This window comes from Dendrobates tinctorius, unplaced genomic scaffold (assembly GCF_039654945.1).
Source record: "Dendrobates tinctorius isolate UK_male_01 unplaced genomic scaffold, ASM3965494v1 ptg000501l, whole genome shotgun sequence".
NCBI lineage: Eukaryota > Metazoa > Chordata > Amphibia > Anura > Dendrobatidae > Dendrobates > Dendrobates tinctorius.
In genome coordinates this window covers 723,358-738,719 of record NW_027362160.1, presented here as the reverse complement: position 1 = coordinate 738,719, position 15,362 = coordinate 723,358, and the positions used below count along the sequence as shown (strand labels likewise).

The 15,362-nt window shown below is 57.9% G+C and overlaps 2 protein-coding genes across 2 annotated transcripts; one reads left to right on the top strand and one right to left on the bottom strand.

Moving 5' to 3' along the window:
• The first annotated feature begins 1,106 nt into the window (after window positions 1–1,106).
• On the top strand, window positions 1,107–13,563 carry NFKBIE (NFKB inhibitor epsilon). The gene is made up of 7 exons (XM_073564914.1): window positions 1,107–1,384; window positions 2,894–3,274; window positions 9,378–9,480; window positions 12,158–12,362; window positions 12,485–12,573; window positions 12,642–12,890; window positions 13,133–13,563. The coding sequence occupies exons 2-7, from the start codon at window positions 2,916–2,918 to the stop codon at window positions 13,196–13,198; spliced, it is 1,071 nt and encodes a 356-aa protein (XP_073421015.1). The 5' UTR covers window positions 1,107–1,384; window positions 2,894–2,915; the 3' UTR covers window positions 13,199–13,563.
• LOC141078087 (uncharacterized) lies at window positions 3,494–8,000 on the bottom strand. Its single transcript, XM_073564917.1, has 2 exons — window positions 7,734–8,000; window positions 3,494–5,048 (listed from the first exon to the last, which is right to left on the bottom strand). Exons 1-2 carry the CDS (start codon window positions 7,998–8,000, stop codon window positions 3,633–3,635), a joined length of 1,683 nt encoding a protein of 560 aa, XP_073421018.1. The 3' UTR covers window positions 3,494–3,632.
• Window positions 13,564–15,362: the final 1,799 nt, after the last annotated feature.

Sequence of the window (15,362 nt, the reverse complement as noted above, 5' to 3'; positions counted from 1 at the left end):
AGGACACCGCCCCCTCACAGTCAGGACCCTCAGAGAGGACACCGCCCCCCTCACAGTCAGGACCCTCAGAGAGGACACCGCCCCCTCACAGTCAGGACCCTCAGAGAGGACACCGCCCCCCTCACAGTCAGGACCCTCAGAGAGGACACCGCCCCCTCACAGTCAGGAACCTCAGAGAGGACACCGCCCCCCTCACAGTCAGGAACCTCAGAGAGGACACCGCCCCCTCACAGTCAGGAACCTCAGAGAGGACACCGCCCCCCTCACAGTCAGGAACCTCAGAGAGGACACCGCCCCCCTCACAGTCAGGATCCTCAGAGAGGACACCGCCCCCCTCACAGTCAGGACCCTCAGAGAGGACACCGCCCCCCTCACAGTCAGGACCCTCAGAGAGGACACCGCCCCCTCACAGTCAGGACCCGCAGAGAGGACACCGCCCCCCTCACAGTCAGGACCCTCAGAGAGGACACCGCCCCCCTCACAGTCAGGATCCTCAGAGAGGACACCGCCCCCCTCACAGTCAGGACCCTCAGAGAGGACACCGCCCCCTCACAGTCAGGACCCTCAGAGAGGACACCGCCCCCCTCACAGTCAGGACCTTCAGAGAGGACACCGCCCCCTCACAGTCAGGACCCTCAGAGAGGACACCGCCCCCCTCACAGTCAGGACCTTCAGAGAGGACACCGCCCCCTCACAGTCAGGACCCTCAGAGAGGACACCGCCCCCTCACAGTCAGGACCCTCAGAGAGGACACCGCCCCCTCACAGTCAGGAACCTCAGAGAGGACACCGCCCCCTCACAGTCAGGACCCTCAGAGAGGACACCGCCCCCTCACAGTCAGGACCCTCAGAGAGGACACCGCCCCCCTCACAGTCAGGACCCTCAGAGAGGACACCGCCCCCTCACAGTCAGGAACCTCAGAGAGGACACCGCCCCCTCACAGTCAGGACCCTCAGAGAGGACACCGCCCCCTCACAGTCAGGACCCTCAGAGAGGACACCGCCCCCTCACAGTCAGGAACCTCAGAGAGGACACCGCCCCCTCACAGTCAGGACCCTCAGAGAGGACACCGCCCCCCTCACAGTCACTGCCGCCGCCGCTGACACGACAGGAGAGGCCGAGCGTCCGGCAGAGAGCGGCCACCTCAGCGCGCAGCTCCCACCACAGCCCCCTCTAGCGACCGATATAGGACATATCCCTCTGCGTTCATTTCCTCCCACCTAGCACAGCAGGGGGTGGAGCTTGATGACGTCAGCACTCCCTGTCCTGTGATTGGCTCCTGCTCGGCTGACACACTGCTATTGGGCGCAGTTCTGACTTCGGGATTTTCCTGATTCCGTGATATCGGGGCAGAGAGCGGAAGATGAGGCGGCTTGAGGCATAGGTGAGAGCGGTGCCGGGGCCTGTCCCTCCCCAGGAACAGCCAGCCCGCCCCCACCCCCCCGGTCTGTGTGCCCCTATACCGCCTCCCCGGGGTCTCTGTGCCCCTATACCGCCCCCCCGGGGTCTCTGTGCCCCTATACCGCCTCCCCGGGGTCTCTGTGCCCCTATACCGCCTCCCCGGGGTCTCTGTGCCCCTATACCGCCCCCCCGGGGTCTCTGTGCCCCTATACCGGCCCCACCCGGGGTCTGTGTGCCCCTATACCGGCCCCCCCCGGGGTCTGTGTGCCCCTATACCGCCCCCCCCCCGGGGTCTGTGTGCCCCTATACCGCCCCCCCCCGGGGTCTGTGTGCCCCTATACCGGCCCCCCCCGGGGTCTGTGTGCCCCTATACCGGCCCCCCCCGGGGTCTGTGTGCCCCTATACCGGCCCCCCCCGGGGTCTGTGTGCCCCTATACCGGCCCCCCCCGGGGTCTGTGTGCCCCTATACCGGCCCCCCCCGGGGTCTGTGTGCCCCTATACCGGCCCCCCCCCCCCCGGGTCTGTGTGCCCCTATACCGGCCCCCCCCCCCCGGGGTCTGTGTGCCCCTATACCGGCCCCCCCCCCCCCCCGGGGTCTGTGTGCCCCTATACCGGCCCCCCCCCCCCCCCGGGGTCTGTGTGCCCCTATACCGGCCCCCCCCCCCCCCCGGGGTCTGTGTGCCCCTATACCGGCCCCCCCCCCCCCCCGGGGTCTGTGTGCCCCTATACCGGCCCCCCCCCCCCCCCGGGGTCTGTGTGCCCCTATACCGGCCCCCCCCCCCCCCCGGGGTCTGTGTGCCCCTATACCGGCCCCCCCCCCCCCCCGGGGTCTGTGTGCCCCTATACCGGCCCCCCCCCCCCCCCGGGGTCTGTGTGCCCCTATACCGGCCCCCCCCCCCCCCCGGGGTCTGTGTGCCCCTATACCGGCCCCCCCCCCCCCCCGGGGTCTGTGTGCCCCTATACCGGCCCCCCCCCCGGGGTCTGTGTGCCCCTATACCGGCCCCCCCCGGGGTCTGTGTGCCCCTATACCGGCCCCCCCCCGGGGTCTGTGTGCCCCTATACCGGCCCCCCCCCGGGGTCTGTGTGCCCCTATACCGGCCCCCCCCCGGGGTCTGTGTGCCCCTATACCGGCCCCCCCCGGGGTCTGTGTGCCCCTATACCGGCCCCCCCCGGGGTCTCTGTGCCCGCCCGGGACCCCTGCGGGGGGGGGGGTCCGTGTGATGCCCGTAGCCCCCTGCGGGGGGGGTCCCTGTGATGCCCGTAGCCCCCTGCGGGGGGGTCCCTGTGATGCCCGTAGCCCCCTGCGGGGGGGTCCCTGTGATGCCCGTAGCCCCCTGCGGGGGGGTCCCTGTGATGCCCGTAGCCCCCTGCGGGGGGGTCCCTGTGATGCCCGTAGCCCCCTGCGGGGGGGTCCCTGTGATGCCCGTAGCCCCCTGCGGGGGGGTCCCTGTGGCGTGTGTTGCGGTACTGAGGCTGCAGTTCTGTTTTGCAGCTGGTGCCGGGATCGCTCCGCCATGTCTGAGGACTGGGGCTCCAAGAAGCTGGGCCTCCACCCAGAAGACGGCCGCTATGACTCGGGCCTCGCGGACTCTGTGCAGTCGCTGCAGGAGGAGGCCGGCCTCAGACTTCACTCTGCTCCTGATGACGGATCAGTGGCCTCTGCTTCCTTTTCTCGGCCTCTGCGCCACGGTGCTGCCGAGGACAAAGCCTCCGAGGTCCAGGACTTGGAGCGGGTGGACTCCACCTATGGCTCTGCCTCACTCACCGAGTCCCTGCCGCAGACTTGCCTGCCCCCTAGTGGAGTGGTGGACAGCAGCAGACAGGACAGCGAGCTCCTGGACAGCCTGATGTACCTGTCTGAAGAGGGCGACACGTGAGTAATGCTGCACCTGTATCGGGGGAGGGGCTGTGCTATCTGTTGAGGGTCCATCACAGAGGGCACACAGAGCGGATACTACCAGGAAGCCTCCAGCCCACCCACTGCAGTACCTTCCGCAGCCATAGATGGTGGGGGCGCTGTCCTGTGTAGGGTGTCATCACAGGGGTCTGGTGCTGGGAGGGCTCCCACCTGTGGCGTTAGTGGGTTGTCCATGTTATGGGTCATACAGTTAACCCTTTCCACTCTGGCTTTGTTAGTCATCGCATATTGGGGACCCTGCACCAGGCCGTCCGTCGTCTCCCACTCTTTTAACCCGTGCAGCGCCATGTCAGGACATATGGGGCTGCCTCGGTCAGACGTGTGATGGGGGGATGTCTCGGGACAGCCGGGGCACATGAAGACCCAAACGTGTCCAGTCACTGATGAGTGTAAGCTCTTGGGTCCGGTATGGCTGCTCTTCTTCATCGTACTCCTCCTCCTCTTCTTCCTCCTCCTCTTCTTCCTCCTCCTCTTCATCGTCCTCTTCATCGTGCTCCTCTTCATCGTCCTCTTCATCGTGCTCCTCTTCATCGTGCTCCTCTTCCTCTTCATCGTGCTCCTCTTCCTCTTCATCGTGCTCCTCTTCCTCTTCATCGTGCTGCTCCTCTTCTTCCTCTTCATCGTGCTCCTCTTCTTCCTCTTCTTCATCGTGCTCCTCTTCTTCATCGTGCTCCTCTTCTTCATCGTGCTCCTCTTCTTCATCGTGCTCCTCTTCTTCATCGTGCTCCTCTTCTTCATCGTGCTCCTCGTCTTCATCGTGCTCCTCGTCTTCATCGTGCTCCTCGTCTTCATCGTGCTCCTCGTCTTCATCGTGCTCCTCGTCTTCATCGTGCTCCTCGTCTTCATCGTGCTCCTCGTCTTCATCGTGCTCCTCTTCTTCTTCTTTGTGCTCTTTTTCTTCTTCTTTGTGCTCTTTTTCTTCTTCTTTGTGCTCTTCTTCTTCTTTGTGCTCTTCTTCTTCATCGTGCTCTTCTTCTTCATCGTGCTCTTCTTCTTCATCGTGCTCTTCTTCTTCATCGTGCTCTTCTTCTTCATCGTGCTCTTCTTCTTCATCGTGCTCTTCGTGCTGCTCTTCTTCATCGTGCTCTTCGTGCTGCTCTTCTTCCTCTTCTTCGTGCTGCTCTTCTTCCTCTTCTTCGTGCTGCTCTTCTTCCTCTTCTTCGTGCTGCTCTTCTTCCTCTTCTTCGTGCTGCTCTTCTTCCTCTTCTTCGTGCTGCTCTTCTTCTTCGTGCTCTTCTTCTTCTTCCTCTTCTTCTTCGTGCTCTTCTTCTTCTTCTTCTTCGTGTTCTTCTTCTTCTTCGTGTTCTTCTTCTTCTTCTTCTTCGTGTTCTTCTTCTTCTTCGTGTTCTTCTTCTTCTTCTTCTTCGTGTTCTTCTTCTTCTTCTTCTTCGTGTTCTTCTTCTTCTTCTTCTTCTTCGTGTTCTTCTTCTTCTTCTTCTTCTTCGTGTTCTTCTTCTTCTTCTTCTTCGTGTTCTTCTTCTTCTTCTTCTTCTTCGTGTTCTTCTTCTTCTTCTTCTTCGTGTTCTTCTTCTTCTTCTTCTTCGTGTTCTTCTTCTTCTTCTTCTTCGTGTTCTTCTTCTTCTTCGTGCTCTTCTTCTTCTTCGTGCTCTTCTTCTTCTTCGTGCTCTTCTTCTTCTTCGTGCTCATCCTCCTCCTCCTTCGTCGTCGTGCTCCTCCTCCTCCTTGTGGTTTTGGGGTTTCCTGACCCTGGACCAGTGGGAGAACATTCCTATGCCGTTAACCTCTCGTGCGCCATGACATGAGGATGTAGTGACAGCTATTTCAAGCTGTGGAAATCCCTGGTGACTGGGGGCTGAGCCATGTGCTAGTGGAGCGAGGTGTGGCCCTTCCACATTCCCACACAGTAATGCAGCCACCAGGCCAGTGCAGGAAATGCCCTGCAAGGGGGCACTTACTGTCTGAAACCAGATCTTTGGCCAATCACAGCTGCCGCTTCTGAAGAGCCGATATCTGATTGGCTGTCATACGATGTCATGTCTGGGGGTTAGATCAGTACTGGAGCATTATAAGAGGGGCGGATATCAGTCACATACAGTTGTGCTCAAAAGTTTACACACCCCGGCAGAATTTTTGCTTTCTTGGCCTTTTTTCAGAGAATATGAATGATAACACCAAACCTTTTCCTCCACTCATGGTCAGTGGTTGGGTGAAGCCATTTATTGTCAGACTACTGTGTTTTCTCTTTCTAAATCATAATGACAACCCAAAACATCCAAATGACCCTGATCAAAAGTTCACACACCCTGGTGATTTGGGCCTCATAACATGCACACAAGTTGACACAAATGGGTTTGAATGGCTACTGAAGGAAACATCCTCACCTGTGACCTGTTTGCTTGTAATCAGTGTGTGTGTATAAAAGTTGAGTGAGTTTCTGGGATCCAGACAGACTCTTGCATCTTTCATCCAGCCACTGACGTTTCTGGATTGTGAGTCAAGGGGAAAGCAAAAGAATTGTCAACGGATCAATGGGAAAAGGTAGATGAACTGTATAAAACTGGAAAGAGATACAAAAAGATATCCGAGGAATTGATAATGTCAGTCAGCAGCGTTCAAACTGTTATTAACAAATGGAAAATCAGGGGCTCTGTAAAAACAAAACCACGGTCAGGTAGACCAACAAAAACGTCATCCACAGCTGTCAGGAAAATTGTTCGGGATGCAAAGAAAACCCACAAATAACATTATTATTATTTATTTCTATAGCACCATTGGTTCCATGGTGCTGCACATGAGAAGGGGGTTACATACAAATTACAGATATCACTTACAGTAAACTAACAATCACAGACTGATACAGAGGGAAGAGGACCCTGCCCTTTCGAGCTTACATTCTACAGGATGGTGGGGAAGGGGACAGTAGGTTGTTGGCTCAGCTGAAATACTGGACTCTCTGAAAACTAGTGGTGTGGCTGTTTCCAGATGCAGAATAAGGAGGCACTTGAAGAAAAATGGGCTGCATGGTTGAGTCACCAGAACAAAGCCATTACTGCACAAATGCCACAAAGTATCTTGCCTACAATACACAAAACAGCACAGAGACAAGCCTCAAAACTTCTGGAACATGGTAATTTGGAGTGATGAGACCAAAATTGAACTTTTTGGCCACAACCATAAACGTTACATTTGGAGAAAGGTCAACAAGGTCTATGAGGAAAAGAACACCAGTCCTACTGTAAAGCATGGAGGTGGATCGCTGATATTTTGGGGATGTGTGAGCTACAAAGGCACAGGAACCCTGGTCAAAGATGAAGAAAAGATGATTGAGGCACATTTGCAATCATCAGCCCGGAAGATGCGCAAGGGACGTACTTGGACATTCCAACATGACAACGATCCAAAACACAAGGCCAAGTCGACCTGCCATTGGCTACAGCAGAACAAAGTGAAGGTTCTGGAGTGGCCATCTCAGACTCCTGACCTCAATATCATTGTGCCACTCTGGGGAGATCTCAAGCGCACAGTCCATGCTAGACAGCCCAGGAATTTACAGGAACTGGAGGCTTTTTGCCTAGAAGAGTGGGCAGCTTTACCATCTGAGAAAATAAAGAACCTCATCCGCAACTACCACAAAAGACTTCAATGTGTCATTGATGTTAGAGGGGGCAATACACGGTATTAAGAAATGGGGTGTGTGAACTGATCGGGGTCATTTGGATGTTTTGGATTGTCATTATGATTTAAAAAGAGAAAACACAGTAGTCTGACAATAAATGGCTTCACCCGACCACTGACCATGAGTGGAGAAAAAGGTTTAGGGTGTGTGCACACGCTGCGGATTCTGCTGCGGATCCGCAGCGGATTTGGCCTACAGTAGTATAATATCCTATGGATATTAAAAACCGCTGTGTAGACGGTGCAGATTTTTCCGCGCGGTTTTCAAACCGCAGAAAGAATTGACATGTCAATTCTTTCTGCAGATTCCGCTGCTGTTTGCCATCTCCTCCATTGTAGAGATGAAAAACCGCAGGTAAAACCGCAGTCTTTTGACCTGCGTATTTACCTGCGGATTTTACAAAATCCACGCGGCCAAATCCGCACCCCAATCCGCAGCGTGTGCATGTACCCTTAGTGTTATTCATATTCTCTGAAAAGATTCCAAGAAAGCAAAAATTCTGCTGGGGTGTGTAAACTTTAGAGCACAACTGTATGGTGTAATGTCTGGAGGTTATATCAGTACTGGGATTATACAAGAGGGGCTGATGTTTGGGGGCTCGGAGGATTCTGCACTTGCCGTTGCTTTTCCCTCTCCCTCCTTACCCCGGTCTCTGTACACACCTCCCTCGTTGTCAGTAGCCTGCTGCCGCCTCTAACCTTAACCCCTCCTGTGTGTTGTGTGGCGATGCTGCCCTCTAGTGGAGAGCGATGACAGCCGTCCTCTCAATGCCTTTACATCTAGCGTATTCAGGCCGTGAGCAGCAGCCATGAAAGGACCCGCCGCCATCACTGGTGGGGGCCACTGAGGAGCAGAGGAAATGGCGATCTCGGGGGGCGCTCCTTCTTTAGTGTTCAGTGTAGAATTCAGTGGAAAGTCCGGACTCCCGGTGCACGTAATGGCGTCCTTCTTATTGGGATGTGCACATTGTAGATTCAGACTGAAGACGCAAAACCGCAGGAACAGATGTGGAACGAGGAGTAAATAGCCGAGTGACACGACCATTGTGTGCCCCCTCAGGGTCCTCCTGTGCCCCCCTTTACTCTGATGGTGGCCTTATACCCCTCGTGATTCTCTCCACAGTGTCATCCGGTCGTCACTGGAAATTCCTCCAATCATCCGGTCACCTCGTACAGAGATCAGGTGCTGAATCTGCGGCCACCAGAAAGTGTCTGCACCCATCGGGTTTTTTGCTGTGGCCGTGTTGGTGTGCAGCTCCATACAGGACTGAGACGATTCTACAACAGATCTAGTCCAGAATATGACAAGAAGCGATCAACTAAGAGAAGCTGCAGTCCATCATTACTGTGAGACATGACTGTCAGTCACTGGAAAACTGCTAGAACCTTGAAAGTGTGGTCATGCAAACCAGCAACTGCTGTGATGAAACCAGCTTTCACCAGGAGCGACTCAGAAAAGAATAACTGAGTGACCTCTGCTGCAGAGGATAAGTTCATCAGAGTCACCAGCCTTGGAAACAACTGACAGCAGCTCAGATAAGGGCCCTGATAAATGACACACAGACATCAAGCAGCAGACAGGTCTCAGCATCATCTGTCCAGAGGAGACTGTGAGGGGCCGCTGCTGAGGAGCAATAACAAGACCAGTAAGTAGCACGCAGCACAAGGACCTGAGATCAGTGCTGGGCTTTGTGGTCTTTGTGAGACGCAGAAGAGATGAGCTGATGTTTCCTCCATATGTGGTGTCCACTGTGAAGCATGGGGGAGGTTTGATGGTGGTGGGGGGGTCTCTGCTGTGACACAGAGGTGATTTATTCTACACGTCCCCCATTACCCTGCGCAGCGACCGCCGTCCCACCTGCTCTTCACTTAGTGGGATCATCATCTGTGTATCACAACCTCTAAGTAATGGAACTGAGGACAAGGATGGAGGCTGCAGCAGAGGACACTGCCTCCACAGTCACCGACCGCAGCCAGCACAGATGGTCTTGGACGCAGAGAGAAGACAAAGCAGCGACATGAGCTCCGCGCCTCTGGGAACGAGTCCAGGACTGACGGAGCCTCCTGGTGATGACTGGTGCAGCTGCGAAAAGAAAGACGAGGCACATAAAGCGCCTGGGGGGGGGGTCACAATGCACAGGAGGAGCCTTAGAGGGGCCACGGGAGAATCCAGAGGGGGCACAGAAGAGAATGAGGAAGGGTTGCGCTCTGGCGTGTCTCACGTCGCCTTACTCCTTGTTCCGCATCTGTTGTTCTGTTGCCGTTTTGCTTCTCAGTCTGAATCTACATTGTGCACAATCCAATAAAAAGAGGGAAAAGCCCTATATGACATGACCGGGGGTCCGGGACTGTGGAGCAGTATTGTAGAGGGCGCCCCCTCCTGGATGAGGATCTCATGTGTATAACCTTGTCTCTGCTGCAGCCTCCTGCATCTGTCCATCATCCACACCGTCCCTGAGATGTCCCTCTACTTCATCTCCCTGGCACCCAAAGAAGTGCTGGATATCCAGAACGACCTGTCCCAGGTGAGGGCATAAAGGGGCCTCACAGCAAGGGAGGGCGTCAGGGGACGTGGGACTTGCGGCTGGTTGATGGGGTCTCACTCCCGGGTAAGGGGGTCTGCGAGTATTGGGTCTCGCTCCCGGGTGAGGGGGTCTGGGCGTGTTGGGTCTCGCGCTCGGGTGAGGGGGGGGTCTGGGCGTGTTGGGTCTCGCGCTCGGGTGAGGGGGGGGTCTGGGCGTGTTGGGTCTCGGGTGAGGGGGGGGTCTGGGCGTGTTGGGTCTCGCGCTCGGGTGAGGGGGGGGTCTGGGCGTGTTGGGTCTCGGGTGAGGGGGGGGTCTGGGCGTGTTGGGTCTCGCGCTCGGGTGAGGGGGGGTCTGGGCGTGTTGGGTCTCGGGTGAGGGGGGGGTCTGGGCGTGTTGGGTCTCGGGTGAGGGGGGGTCTGGGCGTGTTGGGTCTCACGCTCGGGTGAGGGGGGGGGTCTGGGCGTGTTGGGTCTCGCGCCCGGGTGAGGATGGTCTGGGCGTGTTGGGTCTCGCGCCCGGGTGAGGGAGGTCTGGGCGTGTTGGGTCTCGCTCCCGGGTGAGGGGGGGGGGGGTCTGGGCGTGTTGGGTCTCGCTCCCGGGTGAGGATGGTCTGGGCGTGTTGGGTCTCGCGCCCGGGTGAGGATGGTCTGGGCGTGTTGGGTCTCGCGCCCGGGTGAGGGAGGTCTGGGCGTGTTGGGTCTCGCTCCCGGGTGAGGATGGTCTGGGCGTGTTGGGTCTCGCTCCCGGGTGAGGATGGTCTGGGCGTGTTGGGTCTCGCTCCCGGGTGAGGATGGTCTGGGCGTGTTGGGTCTCGCTCCCGGGTGAGGATGGTCTGGGCGTGTTGGGTCTCGCGCCCGGGTGAGGATGGTCTGGGCGTGTTGGGTCTCGCTCCCGGGTGAGGATGGTCTGGGCGTGTTGGGTCTCGCGCCCGGGTGAGGATGGTCTGGGCGTGTTGGGTCTCGCGCCCGGGTGAGGGAGGTCTGGGCGTGTTGGGTCTCGCTCCCGGGTGAGGGGGGGGGGGGGTCTGGGCGTGTTGGGTCTCGCTCCCGGGTGAGGGGGGGGGGTCTGGGCGTGTTGGGTCTCGCTCCCGGGTGAGGGGGGGGGGGGTCTGGGCGTGTTGGGTCTCGCTCCCGGGTGAGGGGGGGGGGTCTGGGCGTGTTGGGTCTCGCTCCCGGGTGAGGGGGGGGGGGTCTGGGCGTGTTGGGTCTCGCTCCCGGGTGGGGAGGGGGGGGTCTGGGCGTGTTGAGTCTCGCTCCCGGGTGGGGAGGGGGGGGTCTGGGCGTGTTGGGTCTCGCTCCCGGGTGAGGGGGGGGGGGGTCTGGGCGTGTTGAGTCTCGCTCCCGGGTGGGGAGGGGGGGGTCTGGGCGTGTTGGGTCTCGCTCCCGGGTGAGGGGGGGGGTCTGGGCGTGTTGAGTCTCGCTCCCGGGTGGGGAGGGGGGGGTCTGGGCGTGTTGGGTCTCGCTCCCGGGTGTGGGGGGGGTCTGGGCGTGTTGGGTCTCGCGCCCGGGTGAGGGAGGTCTGGGCGTGTTGGGTCTCGCGCCCGGGTGAGGGAGGTCTGGGCGTGTTGGGTCTCGCGCCCGGGTGAGGGAGGTCTGGGCGTGCTGGGTCTCGCTCCCGGGTGAGGGGGGGGGGGGGTCTGGGCGTGTTGGGTCTCGCTCCCGGGTGAGGGGGGGGGGTCTGGGCGTGTTGGGTCTCGCTCCCGGGTGAGGGGGGGGGGGTCTGGGCGTGTTGGGTCTCGCGCCCGGGTGAGGGAGGTCTGGGCGTGTTGGGTCTCGCGCCCGGGTGAGGGAGGTCTGGGCGTGTTGGGTCTCGCGCCCGGGTGAGGGAGGTCTGGGCGTGTTGGGTCTCGCGCCCGGGTGAGGGAGGTCTGGGCGTGCTGGGTCTCGCTCCCGGGTGAGGGGGGGGGGGGGGGGGTCTGGGCGTGTTGGGTCTCGCTCCCGGGTGAGGGGGTGGGGTCTGGGCGTGTTGGGTCTCGCTCCCGGGTGAGGGGGGGGGGGTCTGGGCGTGTTGGGTCTCGCTCCCGGGTGAGGGGGGGGGGGTCTGGGCGTGTTGGGTCTCGCTCCCGGGTGAGGGGGGGGGGTCTGGGCGTGTTGGGTCTCGCTCCCGGGTGAGGGGGGGGGGTCTGGGCGTGTTGGGTCTCGCTCCCGGGTGAGGGGGGGGGGGGTCTGGGCGTGTTGGGTCTCGCTCCCGGGTGGGGAGGGGGGGGTCTGGGCGTGTTGAGTCTCGCTCCCGGGTGGGGAGGGGGGGGTCTGGGCGTGTTGGGTCTCGCTCCCGGGTGAGGGGGGGGGGGTCTGGGCGTGTTGAGTCTCGCTCCCGGGTGGGGAGGGGGGGTCTGGGCGTGTTGGGTCTCGCTCCCGGGTGAGGGGGGGGGGTCTGGGCGTGTTGAGTCTCGCTCCCGGGTGGGGAGGGGGGGGTCTGGGCGTGTTGGGTCTCGCTCCCGGGTGTGGGGGGGGTCTGGGCGTGTTGGGTCTCGCGCCCGGGTGAGGGAGGTCTGGGCGTGTTGGGTCTCGCGCACGAGTGAGGGGGTCTGGGCGGGTTGGGTCTCGCGCACGAGTGAGGGGGTCTGGGCGGGTTGGGTTTCGCGCCTGGGAGAGGGGGTCTGGGCGGGTTGGGTCTCGCGCCTGGGGGACGATACTGCAGGCAGTGAGTGGCTCAAGATTTCCTCTCTTCCCTACAGTCGGCCCTCCATCTTGCCGTCTACCTGGGGCAGGTGAGGGTGGTAGAGGCTTTGGTGGATAAAGAGGTGAACCTGGAGCTGCAGGACCGGCGGGGCGACACAGCGCTGCACCTGGCCTGTGAGAAGGAGCACCTGGACTGCGCCGTGCTGCTTCTCCACGGCCCGAGGAGGCGACAGAACCTGCTGCAGCTACAGAACTGGAAAGGTGAAGGGTCCATCGGCGAAGTGCCTGACCGAGAGCCCCCTTAAAGCAGCGGGGTCTGGGGTCCCTTCGGGCTGTGCTGGGAGTCTCTGTAGTGATCCTCTTGCTGCTCCTCCTGTCCGCAGGGCTGTCATGTCTGCACATCGCCACGATGAAGAGGAACCACGCACTGATCTCGCTTCTCATAGAGAGCGGAGCCGACATCAACAGCCAGGTACGTGTGATGGCGCCTGTGCTGTAAATACTCTGTGCTGCTGCTCACATTCTGCCCTTGTCCTCCAGGAGGGGAACAGCGGGAAGACGCCCTTACACCTCGCTGTGCAGATGGTGGACCGGCCGCTGCTGCAGCATCTGCTGCGACATGCACCCAAGGTGGACGCCTTGATGTATAACGGGTGTACGCCACTGCACCTGGCGGTGGGCAGCGAAGACGCAGGACTGGCCCGGCTGCTGTGCCAGGCAGGCGCCGACGTCTTACAGCGTAACCTGGAGGGAGACACCCCCCAAGACATGGCCGAGGGCAACAACCAGGTAAGAGGGCCCCCCCCCTGCGCGCGAGGCCGGGCTGGCCCCCCCCCCCCCCCGGGCCGTCATCGCACTCCGCACAGCTGAGGGCTTGTTACAGTGAATCCATCATCCAGAACTCCAGTCTGATACATAGTAACGAATGCTCAGGACAGGGGCAGCATTGTCCTCTCGGAAGCACTGCACCAGACCCTCAGCTGTGTGCGGACCACCTCACCCGCTCATCGTCTCCTCTCCTTCTCTCTCAGCTCCTCGCTCTTCTCCCATTTGATGATCTGAAGATTTCAGGGAAACCCGTAGTGACGTCGGCCTGACCGCTGCCACGGCTGGACCCTCTCGAGGCGAGGACCCCACTTCTGAGCCGCCCCACGGACTCTGAGACTTGCACTGGGCGTGGCCTCACAGGAGGCGGGGCCATCATGCAGCGTGATGTCACTTTCTGCCCCTCCCCTGCACATTTGTATTTTCCCACTTTTGACCAACGAATGAAGCGTGAGACCCCCGCACCTGCGACTCTTGCGTTGGATGAGTAATAGTGACCAGACGCCGCCCCGGTCTCTGGCCCTCTACACCCCCGCTCCGGCCCTCCGCACCGCTGCCCCCGCCCTTCCGGCCCTCCGCGCCGCTCCTGATTGTTGTAACGCCTTCATATTTACTGATAAAGGTGAAACAAAGCGCACTGCACGTGAAAGAGTTAATCACCCGGATCAGAGCAAATGATGGGAGAGGATGCACCGGGCGGAGAACTGCAGGTCCTAACCCTCCGCCACCATCTGCGGCCCCCCAGAGGACCCCGGCCATTGTCACAAAATGCACAAAATCCATCTTCAAGAAGAACAGGCAGAAAAAACGCAACCCCCATCCCGGAATCACACCGTGCAAATGGCCCCACAGCCATAATACACGATAAACACAGCCGCGATCACCAATATCTGAGCCGTCCGCGGCCAGTCTAATGGGTACAGGGAGAGACCGCTGGGCTGAGCCTGCAAGATACTGCAGAGCTGCACTCACTATTCTGCTGGTGCAGTCACTGTGTACATACATTACATTACTGATCCTGAGTTACATCCTGTATTATACCCCAGAGCTGCACTCACTATTCTGCTGGTGCAGTCACTGTGTACATACATTACATTACTGATCCTGAGTTACCTCCTGTATTATACTCCAGAGCTGCACTCACTATTCTGCTGGTGCAGTCACCGTGTACATAGATTACATTACTGATCCTGAGTTACCTCCTGTATTATACTCCAGAGCTGCACTCACTATTCTGCTGGTGCAGTCACCGTGTACATAGATTACATTACTGATCCTGAGTTACCTCCTGTATTATACTCCAGAGCTGCACTCACTATTCTGCTGGAGCAGTCTAGCATCTTCAGTAGTGGTTGATCCTAGACTGTATGGGCTCCTTCCAGGTCCTGACTGCAGCCCATACAGTCTAGCCGGCTCACTACTGAAGATACAGACTGTACTGGCTCCTGTCAGGTATATATTATTGTAGATATAGACTGTATGGGCTCCTGTCAGGTATATATTATTGTAGATATAGACTGTACTGGCTCCTGTCAGGTATATATTATTGTAGATATAGACTGTATGGGCTCCTGTCAGGTATATATTATTGTAGATATAGACTGTATGGCTCCTGTCAGGTGTATATTATTGTAGATATAGACTGTACGGGCTCCTGTCAGGTATATATTATTGTAGATATAGACTGTACGGGATCCTGTCAGGTATATATTATTGTAGATATAGACTGTATGGGCTCCGGTCAGGTGTATATTATTGTAGATATAGACTGTACGGGCTCCTGTCAGGTATATATTATTGTAGATATAGACTGTATGGGCTCCTGTCAGGTATATATTATTGTAGATATAGACTGTACGGGATCCTGTCAGGTATATATTATTGTAGATACAGACTGTACGGGCTCCTGTCAGGTATATATTATTGTAGATATAGACTGTACGGGATCCTGTCAGGTATATATTATTGTAGATACAGACTGTATGGGCTCCTGTCAGGTATATATTATTGTAGATATAGACTGTACGGGCTCCTGTCAGGTATATATTATTGCAGATATAGACTATAGGGGCTCCTGTCAGGTATATATTATTGTAGATATAGACTGTACGGGATCCTGTCAGGTATATATTATTGTAGATATAGACTGTACGGGATCCTGTCAGGTATATATTATTGTAGATATAGACTGTACGGGATCCTGTCAGGTATATATTATTGTAGATATAGACTGTACGGGATCCTGTCAGGTATATATTATTGTAGATATAGACTGTACGGGATCCTGTCAGGTATATATTATTGTAGATATAGACTGTACGGGATCCTGTCAGGTATATATTATATACAGACTGTACGGGATCCTGTCAGGTATATATTATTGTAGATATAGACTGTACGGGATCCTGTCAGGTATATATTATATACAGACTGTAC

Excerpts from the sequence above, each read along its gene's own strand:
- NFKBIE (XM_073564914.1), top strand. The coding sequence starts at position 2,916 with ATGTCTGAGGACTGGGGCTCCAAGAAGCTGGGCCTCCACCCAGAAGAC. Across the intron at positions 9,481-12,157 it reads TCCAGAACGACCTGTCCCAG|TCGGCCCTCCATCTTGCCGT; the intron begins GTGAGGGCATAA and ends TCTTCCCTACAG. Across the intron at positions 12,891-13,132 it reads TGGCCGAGGGCAACAACCAG|CTCCTCGCTCTTCTCCCATT; the intron begins GTAAGAGGGCCC and ends CTTCTCTCTCAG.
- LOC141078087 (XM_073564917.1), bottom strand. The coding sequence starts at position 8,000 with ATGGTCGTGTCACTCGGCTATTTACTCCTCGTTCCACATCTGTTCCTG. Across the intron at positions 5,049-7,733 it reads ACGGCCTGAATACGCTAGAT|GAATGTTCTCCCACTGGTCC; the intron begins GTAAAGGCATTG and ends TTAACGGCATAG.